At 37.6% G+C, this 16,145-nt stretch overlaps 1 protein-coding gene across 1 annotated transcript in view; it reads left to right on the forward strand.

Moving 5' to 3' along the window:
- Positions 1-16,145, forward strand: part of LOC130909013 (partitioning defective 3 homolog) — a 660,821-nt gene that overhangs the window by 259,591 nt on the left and 385,085 nt on the right. Inside the window, exon 6 of the mRNA XM_057825056.1 lies at positions 3,654-3,791. Within this exon, the coding sequence (XP_057681039.1) occupies positions 3,654-3,791 (138 nt within the window). The remainder of the gene's footprint in view (positions 1-3,653; positions 3,792-16,145) is intronic.

Here is a 16,145-nt window from a genome sequence, read left to right on the forward strand (position 1 = left end):
ACATCCAGACTTTTAGAGATGGGTTTATATCCTTTCCCAGCTTTATATAAATCAACAATCGTTGATCGCAGGTCTTCAGACATCTCTTTTGACCGAGCCATGATGCACATCAGACAATGCTTCTCATCAAGACAATACTTACCAGGTGTGTGTTTTATAGTGGGTAGGTTAGCTTTAAACCACTCATCAGTGATTGGACACACACCTGACTTAAATTGTTTGGTAAAAATTGGTTTCAATTGCTCTTTAAGTCTCCTTAAGCAGAGGGTTCACCTACTTATTTTTCCCCATTCTGTCATTGTTTGCATGCTATCCTCATTAAAATATGAAAACCCATAAATGTTTGGGAGGATTTAGTTAAAGCAGACACTGTTTTTTCATCTGTATGATTTTGACAAAGATACGATCACATTTGATGGTGATTTTATGCAGGAATGTGAGAAATTCCAAAAGGTTCAGATACTTTTCCATACCACTGTAATATGAACATTTGTAATAAATTGCCAAGCGAGGCGCCACCTAAGGAGAGGGAGGCGACGTAGAGAGTGACGGCCGGTTGGATTGAGCGAGCGACTTAGAAATGTGCGGAATGAATCGAAAACTAAATTAATCATAAGCAAATGCATTATTTCATCAACTCGAGGAAGAGGGTGAACTCGTGGAAGAGGTTGGACCAATGGCGGAAGAGTGGGCTGTGTGACGTAGTATATGACATAACCCTTTGTCTTGTTCAAGGGTAAATGCAGTGCAAGAGGCATGCATGAAAAAATTAAACTAAACTAGTTTATTATCAATATTTTTGAAATAAAGGTTTTGGCACGGAATTTTCGGTCACATCTGACAAATTATTCTTAAAGGTTTTGAATGACACATCGGAATGGCTATACAAATAAGAAAATACTATATGCGATGTGGCGAGTAAATTCCATTCCTTATTTCAATTTAAATTTTTGGAAATGTTTACAAATATTTGAATATATAAACATGAAAGTTTGATTTAAATATTGTACATTAAGTATTTACAACATTTGCCATACAGCTAAAAATTGAGCTCAGGTGCTAACTGGTTCCACTGAGAATCCTTTAAATGTATTTTAATTGGAGGTCAACTGTGGTAAATTCAGTTCATTGGACATAATTTGAAAGGCACACATCTGATCATTTAAGATGGTCCCACAGTTGACAGTGCATGTCAGAGCTCAAATCAAGCATGTAGTTAAAGGGATTGTCTCAAAGCAGACATCTAGGTAAAGGTACAGAAAAAAATCAGCTGTCTAAAAGAGAAAATAAGTATGAAGATAATTAGTTTGCACTGTTATTGCGAAGTTTTCAGATAAAGTAATAGCAGCAAGAGTTGTCTGAATGGGAACATCCGTATGAATTGTGGCAAGTTCACTTTAATCTTCAAGCAGGCAATGCAATTATACGAGCCATTTGACAACAGCGAGCACACTTCAGTCTAACTTCCAATGACTTTTTTTGGATCACTAACACTCTTTTGATAGGATTTCTTCTTTTTTTATAATGTGTTGTTTCATGAAATATTCATGAGGTAATTATGTCAGTAGGGCCGTATTTGTCATGTGTCAAAATGGATTTTGCCCAGTGGTATTTATTTATTTATTTTTTATTTATTTTTATTTTTTTTTGCAATCTGTCAAAATGGATTTTGCCGTGTGGCATTTTTTTTGCCATGTGTCAAAATGGATTTTGCAATTTGGCATTTTATTTAGCCATGTGGCAAAATGGATTTTGCCATACGGCATTTTTATTGCCATGTGCCAAAATGGATTTTGCCATGTGGCCTTTTTTTTTGCGATTTGGCATTTTTTTGCAATGTGACAAAATGGATTTTGCCATGGGGCATTTTTTTTGCTCTGTGTCGAACCGGATTTTGCCATGTGGCATTTTTTTGCCATGTGCCAAAATGGTTTATGCTATTAGGGATGACGTGGCTCAGTCGGAGTCTAGTCGTTCCCCAACCCAGAGGTTGTCGGTTTGATTCTCCCCCCTGATGAACTCATCTAAGTATCCTTGAGCAAGATACTGAACCCCACACTGCTCCTGGTGCTGCATCACCAGTAGGTAGATGAGGAGACAGTGTCAAATGCTTTTAGGGCCCTAAAAGGTGGAAAGGCGCTATACAAGTGTAACACCATATGGCATTTTTTTTTTTTTTTTTTGTCGTGTGTCGAAATGGATTTTGCCGTATAGCATTTTTTTTTGCCATGTGTCAAAATGGATTTCTCCATGGGGCATTTCTTTCTGCCATGTGGCATTTTACTTTTGCGATGTGGCAAAATTGATTTTGCCATGCGGCATTTTTCTTTTGCCATGTGGCATTTTTTTTGCAATGCGTCAAAATGAATTTTGCCATGTGGCATTTTTTTTGCCATGTGTCAAAATAGATTTTGCAATGTGGCATTTTATTTAGTAATGTGGCGAAATGGATTTTGCCATGTGGCATTTTTTTTTGCCATGTGCCAGAATTGATTTTGCCATGTGGCATTTTTTTGCCATGGGGCAAAATGGATTTTGCCATGTGGCATTTTTTTGCCATGGGGCAAAATGGATTTTGCCATGTGGCATTTTTTTTGCCATGTGCCAAAATGGATTTTGGCATATGACATTTTTTTGCCATGTGTCAAAATTTATATTGCTATGTGGCATATTTTTTTGCCATGTGGCGAAATGGATTTTGCCATATGGCATTTTTTTTTTGCCATGTGGCGAAATTGATTTTGCCATGTGGCATTTTTATGCCATGGGGCAAAATGGATTTTGCCATGTGGCATTTTTTTTGCCATGTGCCAAAATGGATTTTGGCAATTTTATATTGCTATGTGGCATATTGTTTTGCCATGTGGCGAAATGGATTTTGCCATATGGCATTTTTTTTTTTGCCATGTGGCGAAATGGATTTTGCCATGCGGCATTTTTTTGCCATGTGCCACACTGGATTTTCCCATAAAGCATTTTGTTGCCATGTGCCAAAATGGACTTTCCCATATAGCATTTTTTTGCCATGAGCCAAAATGGATTTTGCCATATAGCATTTTTTTGCCATGTGTCAAAATGGATTTTGCCATGTGGCATTCTTTGCCATGTGGCAAAATGGATTTTGGTTGTTGGCATTTTTTTTTTTGGCCATGTGGCAAAATAATGCCTCATGGTAAAAAAATGCCACATTGCAAAATCAATTTTACCACATGGCAAATACCACTTTTGGTTCCCGCTGTCTCTACATAATGTTTTATAGTGAAAACAGAGGCCTGCTTTAGAAGAGCCTGCATTGCTTCCTCCGGACTGTCACACCACATTTAACCCTGCTAGGACTTGGAGTGGTCCACCGGATTAGATTTCTCTTGGATAACGTCAGCTCCCTTGTGTGAATATGTTTTTATATTGTCTGTTGCTCACTTTTCTGAACCTTCGAGTAGTAATTGTTTCAATTGCCTTTGCTCCAGCGTTTCTCAACCTTGTACAAATGAGTGTCATTGTTTGTTAAATAGGAATCTCATTAGATTTACCATAGCCTGGCTTTCATTGGAAGCTTTCAGAGCATCAGCGTTGGATAGGAATGATGAGAGGAACCAGAAAATTCTAACTAGCGTCGATTTAATATGTTCAATACTGTTTGTTTTCCTTTATAGGGCAGAGGAGGACATACATACCGGAGTCTTCCACGAAATGCAAGTGGCCGCACCACTCAGTTTCAAAGAGAGATGACTAGATCCTCCCTAAGTGCAAATCACCCAATGATAGACCATTGGCTTGATCGACAAGAACAGGTATGGTGGTGTAGTCATTACTTTAGAATGCGGGTTGTTTATAAAAAAAAAACATTTCTACAGATAGCTCTTTGCCTTTGGCCACATTTTAAAAAGGGTGTAACTTTTTTCCTACATCATTCGCTACTTTAGCAATACCACCAATTCTCCTTTAAATGACTTGAAATGACCAAAACTTGATCATAAGGTTTGATGCACTATCAAATTTGTAAAGTGTGCCTGATACAACAGAACTTTGCATGCCTTCACACTTTCATGTTCTGACTGCACTTTGTGATTGTCTCCTACAGCCACTAGTACCTGTATTCCTCCATCTGTCAAGGGGGAGGAAAGTGTTCCATTTGAAAGTTATCAAAAGTGACAGAAAGCTGTAGGCAGAATAGAAATGACCTCAGGGGGGACCTTGTGTAATGACTTGACAGCCTTGCCTTGTCCTTACTAGAGAAACCCGCTCTGACCAATGTTGGAGGTTTTTGACAGATAGCTGCAGCTACCTTTAAGAAATGATTCAGTTTTGTTATATTTTTATAAAATATTTTTTTCAATTGTGTTACTCAGTTGTATCAGTAAACATATGTTTGTGAGTGCATGATTCACATTTGAGTCCTGGAAAGTGATTCATGGATAAAATACAAAATGACAACATCACAATCAACAGTTGCATCAAAGACGGAAAAAAAATGGAAACACGTCTTGCTGGAATGTTTACCCAACAGATTTGTTTTTTAAATCACTTTGTAAAAGTTCCATCAAAGAGGCAGTTCTTAGCACAAATGGGAGTAAATTCACAATCTGAAAGCAACAGACTTTAACCCTTTAACACCTGAGCCTATTTTGTCCAAATTTGCATGCCTTTGATGTTCCCTTCATATTTCAAAGAAAAAAATGTTCACAATGGCCTGGTTGGGTCACTTTTTTCAGGACACCATAACCTTCATGTCCAAACTGTTGTTTTATTCACTGACCAATTTTAATCATCATTTTGGACACAAAAAGACAAAACAAATGCCAATTTCTTTTGTCAAAATTTGTAATATTGATGATCTCAACATATTGATGATCTCAACAAAATGTTTTGAAGCTTGAAAATATTTATTCAACTGGTAAGGATAAATGTTCGACAGAAAAAAATGATCCTGAATATTTTTTATGTTTGACAATTCAACGGAAACAACAGGTATGGTCATCTACATTTTTTTTTCTTTCTACATACTATGGTCATAACAGGTTATATACAGTAGACCAACAGTGTAAAATAGTGGGGAAAAAAAAAAGAAATGGTGGTGTATAGTATATACCATCTAAGACAAAAAGGGTTCTGAGGATATCTCTTTGTAAGGTTAGGTATTGCACCCATCACCTTATCCCTTGTTTTAAGTTAAATAGGACAAAGAACTCCTTTCTACCCAGTGCAATTCGGTTGTTAAATTTGCACAATTCTTGCACTTAGATGCAAAACTGTCTATGGCATTTTAAATTTGTAGTCTGTGTTATTTTATTGTATGTGTATGAGTGGTTGTGTTATCTGTTATCTGTATGCTTACCTGCTGTAAGACAAGCTTCCCCTTCTTAGGGGACAAGAAACTTAAACTGAACTGAACTGAAAAGTATTTGGTGGAAAACACTCAGTTGACTTGAAGTTTCGCTCTGAGACCCCCAATTTGGCCAAATTTCAAAATTGTCCTATATGCATGTGTGATACAACATTGGAAAGCTTAAAATCTCAATTTTCTCGGGGAAGGAAAATTTTGAACTGGAGGGCATTTAAAAAAAAAAAAAATAAATGAATTGCAAAACCGTAACTGGATGTGAGAGCATGAGAGAGCATAGTTAAAGACGCCATGATTTTACCTAGATATTATCGCGTACTTACCTCTTTTCGATCCAAAAACTCCATGTAGCATGTATCACCAAGTGTCCACACACAGCTGTGAATGGCCACAGCCGGATTTTTGTGGGATTTTATGGCTGAAACAAGGTAATATAACCAGGGTCGCGATGCAGATATCGCAGACATCAAGGGCTGGTCGAGATTTTCTTTTTCATACTGTATATGTACCCTTTTAAACTTTTTGTTTTCCAATTTTTTTTTGTTTGGATCAATAATTTATCATCTAAAATATTGGGGAAAATGTAACAGTAACAAAAAAAGTTACAATTAAGCAATATTTATGAGGTAGATATCCGTGACAAATTTACATTTTATTCATTGTGACGTAATTTGTTTAAAAGTTAAAAAAATGTGAGTGAATAATTTTTTCCTTCCTGTGTGTGTCCGTCAACTATATCTGTCCCTCGGGAAACTCAAACCCAAATAACAATAGTTCCTATTGTTACTGTCGTGTCGACAGCGATGAGCGCTCTCGGATTTCCGACTTACGTTCTCACTTTCATTTTACCGTATCAATTAGGGTTGTTCCGATCATGTTTTTTTGCTCCCGATCCGATCCCAATCATTTTAGTTTGAGTATCTGCCGATCCCGATATTTCCCGATCAGATTGTTTTTTTTTGCTCCCGATTCAATTCCAATCATTCCCGATAATTTTTCCCGATCATATACATTTTGGCAATGCATTAAGAAAAAAATGAATAAAACTCGGACAAATATATACTTTCAACATACAGTACACAAGTACTGTATTTGTTTATTATGACAATAAATCCTCAAGATGGCATTTACATTATTAACATTCTTTCTGTGAGAGGGATCCATGGATAGAAAGACTTGTGACTTTGTATATTGTGACTAAATATTGCCATCTAGTGTATTTGTTGAGCTTTCAGTAAATGATACTGTAGTCATGCCCAAATGCATGATGGGAAGTGGAACTATGACTGTGCATAGTGCTACCAATTGATATATCTTCTCTGCGTTGGCAAATAACATAAGGTGTTAAGATAAAGATCAATTGCTACCTTGCTTCCCCACATTGCTTCCCATGATATTTCTAATCGTAGGGAGAGGGACTGTAAAGTTTTAGCCAATTAAAAAAAGGCTCCAAAGGCTGCCAAAATTCACTCTACTCATTTTACACTGACTTCTATCTCTCTATATAGGTAAAACGGCGCCATTACAGATTGAGCGTGACAATGTGTGAGTGGGTCGTGCAGCGCATGCATTAATTGCGTTAAATGTTTTAACGTGATACATTTTAAAAAAAAATAATTACCACCGTTATTAGGATAAATTTGATAACCCTACCTTAAGCCTAAACTAAAGACTCTGGAAGAGTGAAACATATTATGTCTGTAACGTTAAATACAATTAGAAAATGATTTAATTAAAAATAAATAAATAAATAAAAAAAGGCATGGCCGATATTTTTTTGCTGATTCTGATACTTTGAAAATGACGTGATTGGACCCGATCGATCGGGACATCTCTAGTATCAATCCATGGAAGAAGCATTTATTCGTTATGATGAAACGAGCAAGTTATATAGCAGCCTTTAAAAAAAGAAGTCACATCTGTTTTATTTTCTCCTAGATTCTGGTAAGTTGGAGAAGTTGTCCAATCATATTATTACCATAAATATTGTCAGTTTATGGTAATGTTTTGAACTACCAATATGCTATGCTTGTGCTGTGCTTCACCAGTCAGTAAAATGACATTTCTGTATCTGTACACGAGCTCTGTTTTCTTGTATTCTTCTATTTATTGGTGCTAAAATTAGGGTGCGCGTTATAAACGAGTACAATAATTATGCCTTATATTCGGGAAATTACGGTATATATGTTGCTAATGCCGCCGTGTCTAACATTTGCATCTAGTTCTGTATATATGTGATATCTACCGAAGCATCATGTGGGCGTAGTTTGTCGGCTATCGGCTACAGTCAGGTATTATTGGAGCCACCTAGCATAGTAGCATCGCGTTTGCAACGGCGTCACACTCCCTTGCCTCCTTCCCAAACCTGCTCTGCTCTCTCGTGTCCGTGAGTCCGTCTTTTTCCAAACTTTTCTCGCGTCAGTCAACCAACATTGTAACGCATAGTATTGCACACCTTTCCCGCCTCAGTAACGGTAATGGCGTTGCCAAGATGAGAAAAGTAATTAATTAGATTACGCACTACTAAAGAAAATAACGCCGTCAGTAACGCCATTATATTCTAATGCCGTTATTAACAACACTGGAGATGATCACTCAGCACAGATCTTTAAAAGCTAACGCAACATTGCTTATTCTCTCTTGCCAACATAAGAGGATAAATATTACCGTGTGTGTGTGTGTGCAAGCCTGGAGACCCGAGAGGACACTAGTGGGTGACACATGAGTGACACAACCAGACACTGCTACCTGCAGGCTAACTACACATAAATGTCACACTCACACATAGTGAACATGTTAGGAAACTATGGTGTGTATTTGTCTCGTTTTCGTCAGACGAAAACTGGCATTCGTATTGTTATGTTTTAGTCTCCCAATACACGTTTTTAGCTTGTTATTATCTCGTCAGTGTCATGAAAAAAAATTGATCGTTGATGAAATATTTTCGTTATTGTCATCGTTGACTAAAACAACACTGCTTCAAAGAGAACTTTCTTGCCTTTGTGCAAATGTGTGCCATGAGTTTGACATTTTCACAAGCGGTGGTGGTAACAGACCTTCTGCTGTGTAGTTTGAGAATCTTGCCATAGGGTGGATTATAATATGCACTTTAGCAGTGTGACAGCAATAATTCCTACTAGGGCTGTCAAAATAATCGCGTTAACGGGCGGTAATTATTTTTTTAAAATTAATCACCTTAAAATATTTGATGCAATTAACGCACATGTCCCGCTCAGACAGATTTAAATGACAGTAGAGTGAAATGCCCACTTGTTAATTGTGTTTTATGGAGTTTTGCAGCCCTCTGCTGCCGCTTGGGTGCGACTGATTTTATAGGCTTCAGCACCCATGAGCATTGTGTAAGTAATTATTGACATCAACAATGGCGGGCTACTAGTTTATTTTTTGATTGAAAATTTTACACATTTTATTAAAACGAAAACATTAAGAAGGGTTTTAATATAACATTTCTATAACTTATACTAACATTTATCTTTTAAGAACTACAAGTCTTTCTATCCATGGATCGCTTTAACAGAATGTTAATAATGTTAATGTCATCTTGTTGATTTATTGTTATAATAAGCAAATACAGTCCTTATGTACCGTATGTTGAATGTATATATCCTAACTTGTGTCTTATCTTACCATTCCAACAATTTATTATACAGAATATATACAGTATATAATTTACAGAAAAATATGGCATATTTTGTAGATGGTTTGAATTGCGATTAATTGCAATTAGTTACGATTAATTAATTTTTAAGCTGTAATTAACTCGATTAAAATTTTCAATCGTTTGACAGCCCTAATTCCTACATAAGTTAATGGCTAAGATGTCAAATGCTGATGCCTTTACATCCGTCTGAATGATAGTTTGAATAAAATAGATGAAAGTAAATGCTTAAAGAATCTAGGTTAACTTCTGAGTTATCGTGTATGTTTGTGTTCGTGTCTTGTTTCGATCCAAATGCTTCAATGGGTGCAGAGTCCTCGCTACGCTTCTGCTTGTTAACACACTAATTCTTGATTAGAGTTCATGTGTTCAGCTTTGCCCCGTGGAGTGAGAAATCACTTTCTCAATGAGAATAATGGAATAGGGTGGTGCCAGCTCATTACCCACAAATCACTGGGAGACGGGGTACCTTAGCTGCAGAGAATAATGACTTCAGGGAATAAAACTGGAGTGCCCGCCTGGATCCAAACCAGTACGGACAGCAATTAACAGATCTTATCTGGACAATAAAGTTACTGTTCCCTAAAATCATTTTTGGGGACTATTATTTTTTTATTATTATTTTTTTAATTTTAGATCCATTTCAAGTTATGAACAGTGCTAAGAAGTTCAGACTAAAAATGTGCCCATAAAGTGAAAGATGCTCAAACAAGTCACATTATGAACAAACATATACACATGAAAGGTAATCAATTATACTGTCGACATTTTGGGTTGCCATTGTTTCTCACCTTCATAACATGCAACACAATTTCATGTTCTAAAATATTGTGAGATTCAGTGTATTTTTCTTACTTTTTAAATGGTCCCATTGTTTAGGAAGGCAATGCTTTTAAGTTGCCAATGAAATATAATAAGGTCCCGGCCGACAATAAAAATCCGCTTCACGAAACCGAAGAGTAATATGAGGCGAGACGGCCTCCTTTTTGTGACCTAAAAGGCACATTTCATTTGCATCGCCCGCAGAACCAAATAGGCCACAGTTGGATGTGAATGGGCAGAAACGAGGTGCTATTTCACAATAGAGTGGACATAGATATAGAAGGTATCTAGCTCGTAAAGCTGAGAGAGCTAGATTGAGAAGGTGGTATTCAGTCAGTAAATGTCAGTCAGTAAATGGAATGGGAACATTTTATACCACATTTCCAGCACAGCACATATTTTCTCTGTATATACCATAACATATGTATTTGAATTGTATTCAGTGGTATGACAAAGTATCTGAAACTATTGGAATTTCTCACATTTCTGCATAAAATCACCGTCAAATGTGATCTGATCTTTGTCAAAATCACACGGATGAAAAAAAAAAATCTGCTTTGACTAAAACCACCCAAACATTTACAGGTTTTCATATTTTATTGAGTATACTATGCAAACAATGACAGAAGGGGGAAAAATGAGTAAGTGAACCATCATATTTAATATTTTTTTGCCCCCCTCCCCAGCTGCAGATCAGTCTGGCACATCGATCAGGACTAGTCTTGGCCTATTCTTCTCTACAAAACTGCTGTAGTTCAGTCAGATTCCTGGGATGTCTGGCATGAATCACTGTCTTTAGGTCATGCCACAGCATCTCAATGGGCTTCAAGTCTTGAGTTTGAATTGGCCTCTCCAGAACGTATATTTTGTTCTTCTGAAACCATTCTGAAGTTGATTTAATTCTGTGTTTTGGATAATTGTCTTGTTGAAGTATTCATCCTCTTTTTAGCTTCAACTGTATGGCAGCTAGCCTCATGTTTTCCTGCAAAACAACTTGATAAACTTTTGAATTCATTCTTCCATTCTTGATTGCAAGTTGTCCAGGCCCTTGGGCAGCGAAACAGCCACAAATCATGATGCTGCCTCCACCATGCTTCACGGTGGGGATGATGTGTTGATGTTGGTTAGCTGTTCTAGTTTTCCTCCACACATGACGTTGTGTGTTATTTCCAAACAATTCAACTTTGGTTTCATCACTCCACAAAATATTTTGCCAAAACTTCTGTGGAGTGTCCAAGTGCCTCTTTGCGAACATTAAACGAGCAGCAACGTTTTTCTGAGACAGCAGTGGGGTCCTCCGTGATGTCCTCCCATGAACACCATTCTTCGCCGTCATTTTACATATAGCTGATGTGTGCACAATGTGCACATCAGAGGTTGCGCTAGACTTTTTAGTTGTCTGTCATTTTGACTGACAGGGTCATAAAAATCTGGTCATAATCTATTTTTACCAGTCACTTAAATTTTTAAAATGATAATAATGACATATTCAATAGAATTTAGTTTATCTTATACATCCTCTGGTTGTCCTACGTCTCTTACCGTTCTTTGGTGTTTTTTTTTTTTTAATATATATATGTATATATATGTATATATATATATATATATATATATATATATATATATATACAGAAACGGTAACAGTGGCAGTCAGATACCATTGTAATTCTTTTCAGGTCATTCATTGTCAGACAGAAGCAGTACGGCACAACGTTACGCTAAAAAAAATAAGAAAAATGACTTTCCTCTTTGTCCTCTGAAACACCATGACAACCCAACAAAATGTTTACTGCATATGAAATGTGAATGGATTCACCGAGCTGGTGTTAAAGTCCGCACAAGTTGGTCTTCACATTTTTTGGAGTTTTTGGTTTCCGGAAACGTATGAAGAAAACATCCTTCATGTGTCGTAATGTCTAGAGTCGTTTCTACAAGTTTCAAAAAAGCAATGCGTGATCGGCATGTTCGTTTTTGAAAGATTACCCCCAGAAAAGTGGCACAAATTACGTTGTTCCTATGAGAAGGCGGGTCTACAATGTCCCACTTCGGCTTTACTTTCGCTTTACGATGCGACGTCACGGTCTATAAATAGCATGCGTGCGGTACGCCATTGCGTGCCCGCTTGTGCATAATGAAATGTCTCAAGTGGGATTGCTGCAGAGGCTATTGTCATGAGGTTTTGGACTTTTGCCTCGGACAGACGACTTCTCATGGCCGTTTTGATGGTGTTCTGGAGGCTGAATCCGCGCTCTTACAAGCGCCACTTCAGCCAAAGTTTTGAAATCGGGGAACATTTCTCCAAGTGACCTGATCAAAAGTCGACCAGACTCTCTGAACGAGGGGTTTCCTGAACCCGCAAGCACCCGCTTCAGCGGAAGGAAATCCCGCGGCATGCGCTCCTTCTGAACCAGTGGTTCAGCTGCACCGGTCTGTGACCCAGACGCGCTCCAAAGCCTCCTGTCCTTAACTCTTCAATGCGCTGTCAGCACTCAGCACCCGGATAGCGAGATGCATCAAAAGAGACAATAGCTAATTAATATGCTCACTCGCCACCCTGTGGTCTGGGGTGTGAATTGCAACCGGTCAAAATGACAGACGGGCTTCAGTTTTTTCCGTCGCCGTTTTAAAAAAACGGTCAACGACAGAAAATATTCGGTTAACGTGACCCCTGGTGCACATAGATATTAGACTGTGCCAGTGGTTTCTGTAAGTCTTTAGCAGACACTCTTGGGTTCTTATCTATACCTCTGAGTATTCTGCACTAAACTATTGGTGTCATCTTTGGTCGACGGCCACTCCTTGGGAGAGAAGCAACAGTGCCAAATTCTCTCCATTTGAAAAGAACAGACATGAAATAATTACTTCATGTCCTTCCCTCTTTTGAAAGTCTCAAATTCCAATTAACCCAAATAGAATGACCACCAGCTCTTCCCACTCCACATGGAGCTCCTTTACTTCCATTAAGGCCACCTGCTTCAATAAGAGAGCAAACACTGATCTGCAAAATAGACAGTTGAGACCCATAATCACTGCTGAAATGTTGGTTAACTTTTCTCTCAATAATTCATTGTTCAAAATGAGTCCTCATTCTCCATCTGTCATTCATCAAATCGTAGTGTTCAGTACCTTGAAGGCATAGGCGGATCCTCTATTCAGGCGAAGTAGGTGATCGCCCTATGCCCCCAACCAGTAGGGGGCCCCCAACCAGCTGCCCTTGCCCCAACGAGCAAGGGCTTGGGCCACCGGAACCAGCAGCACCCCCAACAATTTGTCATGTATAATTATGTCAGCATACCAAACAAACAAATAACAAAACAAAAAAGAAAGCCATTTGAATGCCGCATTTATATTACCCCCCCCCCCCCCCCCCCCCCCACACACACACACACACACGCACTACAATGGACTGTTCCACGATGACGGACTGAGTATCAGTCGCTTAGCTCCGTTTAGCATTGCTTAGCTCCTCTTAGCTGTTCGTTAGCTTCACTTAGCTCTCCTGTGTTTTTCACCCCACTAAGCTCGCTATTTTTACAGCTCACTTGCTACTTTGCACATCGGCTATCGTTTATTTCGAACACATGAGCGAACGTGCTCTCCATGAGAGCCAAAGTGCAGTGAGGGAGAAGTTGAGAACAGGCCAGAGGCCGCTAATGCATCTTTTAACTTTCTTCTTCTTCTTCTTCACACCGAATATAAAATACACGGCAGCACACCCTGTGGCGAAAAAGTTCCAATCAGTCATACGATAACACTCAACAGCTGGTTAACAACATTTGTAAAAATTAAATCTTTTAGTGACACCACATGCAATGACCAAGAATGTTGTTTTTTTTTTACGGAGTGTAAAGCTTTTGGTTAGCGGTTTAGCGAACGTACCTCCAGTGAACATTTCAAAATAAAAGCACGTCATGTTCATCATATAAATAACGATTTCTGGAGTTAATCCCTCATACTTCAAAATTAATATTATAATATGTTGAGTAAATACTACAGAATACAGATTCAACACTAAGAATAGCTTTCATATGACACTCTTTATGACAAATATGATTTAATTTAGTTTTTTTTTTAAGAATTGTTTTGAATAATGTTGGAAAGGCAAAGTCAGTTTTCTGAATCTGTTTACTTTCCATTGTTTTGCACTAGTAAATGCTATCAGCATTTAACATCATTGTTTACTTGTGATTAATTATTGTTATTTACATGACTATTTGTACTTTAATAAAGAATTGAAGTGAAAAAAAAAAAAAAAAAAAGAAAATTATTAGATTAGTCGACTAATCGTAAAACTAGTCGGCTGACTAATCAGGAGAAAACTTGTCGTTTAGGACAGCCCTAGTGTACCGGAACATATTTCCTCCACACCCTTCTCACCTTTTTAACCCCTGATCCATGAAGAGGGCCCCTGGATATGTTCGCCTTAGGCCCCAAAATTGCCAAGTCTGCCACTGCTTGAAGGTTGTGATCATTTTGTGAAAACATATCTGTAAATATAAGACTTGAATTAAATTTTATTTTTCTTCTCCCCTGCTATTCATTGGCATAATTACTTGTTGATGTTCAGTAACATTTGTGGGTTCAGTTGGCAATTTGGCAGTGCAGTGACGTGTGATTCTCATTCATTGGAAGAGAAATGTATTTAACCACATTTCATATCTACACTATGGGCTCTCTCTTTGAAATTAACATTACTGATTCATTGATGCTCACTGACCTTCACAGCGTAAAAGATGGATTCAATGTTCTAAGCACTGGAAAGAAGACTGTCCTCCCTCTTAATAAGCTCAAAATGATGATTAATCTCAGAGAGGCACCACAAGCCCGTTTTAATGCATTGGTAAAGACTCAAGATTCAGATGAGTCCATGCTCTTCCGACGTCCTCACTACAATAGGATTACAGATAGTCCCCGGGTTACGACGTACTCGATTTAAGCGATTTTGACTTTACGACTTAACAAGTTTTAAAATTTTCAATCAAGTTAATTACAGCTTAAAAATTAATTAATCGTAATTAATCGCAATTCAAACCATCTATAAATATTAGAGGTGTGCAAAATTTCCGATTCTTAGATTATTCGCGATTCGGCCGTGGAAGATTCGAGAACGATTCACAAACATCCAAATTCTGATTATTGAAATATGTCAAGTAAAGCGGAGGTACAACACACTCAGCGCGCCGCGTGGTCAATGAGCAACGGAGCGAGAGTAGCTAAACATCATGCTTCTCATTACCCGGCCCCTCGGGTAATGCCAATGCTCAACTCACGGCTCTAGCTCAACTCATGCCACGAGATAAAAAAACACAACAACATACCTGACTGCTGCCGAAAAGCTGCTACAAAGAGTACATCCACATGTTACGGTAGATATCATTCATATAGGACTAGATGCAATATAGATTCGGTAGCGTTAGCAGCACACCTACAAAAAGCTAGATGCGGGCGTTAGTAAACGGCCGCCATCTTAAATCAGTACACTTCCCTGCAAGGCTGTTGTAGCGAACCTTCCAAGCAAACCTAATGAACTTTTTATCTAAAATACTCCTGAATCGGTAAAATATTGACTTGAATCTATCTTTAAAATAGTTTTAAAACTTTCACATGTCGAAAGTAGACAAAAGGGAAATTATGGATTAACGGGAGCAACTTTAACGGTTGATTCACAACATTAAATTAATTGAATGTAGTTTAAAGCTGCTGATACAGAATGGGGACTGGAGAGTTTTATTTACTGTTATTTTTGTATATTTGTTTACTGCTATATGTTAACTTGATACTGAAATAGCAGTTTGGTTTAGCCTGAGAGTATTTTTGAACACTTTTGGAACTAATGTACAAAACATTAAAAAAAAAAAAAAAAAAAAAGAAAAAAAAAAAAAAAGGAGGGGGGTGCATCAATAATCGTTTTAGAATCGAATCGGAGCCTCTGAATCGTAATCGAATCGTTAGGTGCCCAAAGATTCCCAGCTCTAATAAATATGCAATATTTTTCTGTAAATTATTGTTGGAATGGAAAGAAAAGACACAAGACGGTTATATACATTCAACATACGGTACTCTAAGTACTGTATTTGTTTATTCTAACAATAAATCAACAAGATGGAGTTAACATTATTAACATTCGTGTAAAAGCAATCCATGGATAGAAAGACTTGTAGTTCTTAAAAGATAAATGTTAGTACAAGTTATAGAAATTTTATAAAAAAAAAAAAAAACCCTCTTAATGTTTTCGTTTTAATAAAATTTGTAAAATGTTAAATAAAAAAAAATAAACTAGTAGCTCGCCATTGTTGATGTCAA

Source organism: Corythoichthys intestinalis, chromosome 20, assembly GCF_030265065.1.
Source record: "Corythoichthys intestinalis isolate RoL2023-P3 chromosome 20, ASM3026506v1, whole genome shotgun sequence".
NCBI classification, from domain to species: domain Eukaryota; kingdom Metazoa; phylum Chordata; class Actinopteri; order Syngnathiformes; family Syngnathidae; genus Corythoichthys; species Corythoichthys intestinalis.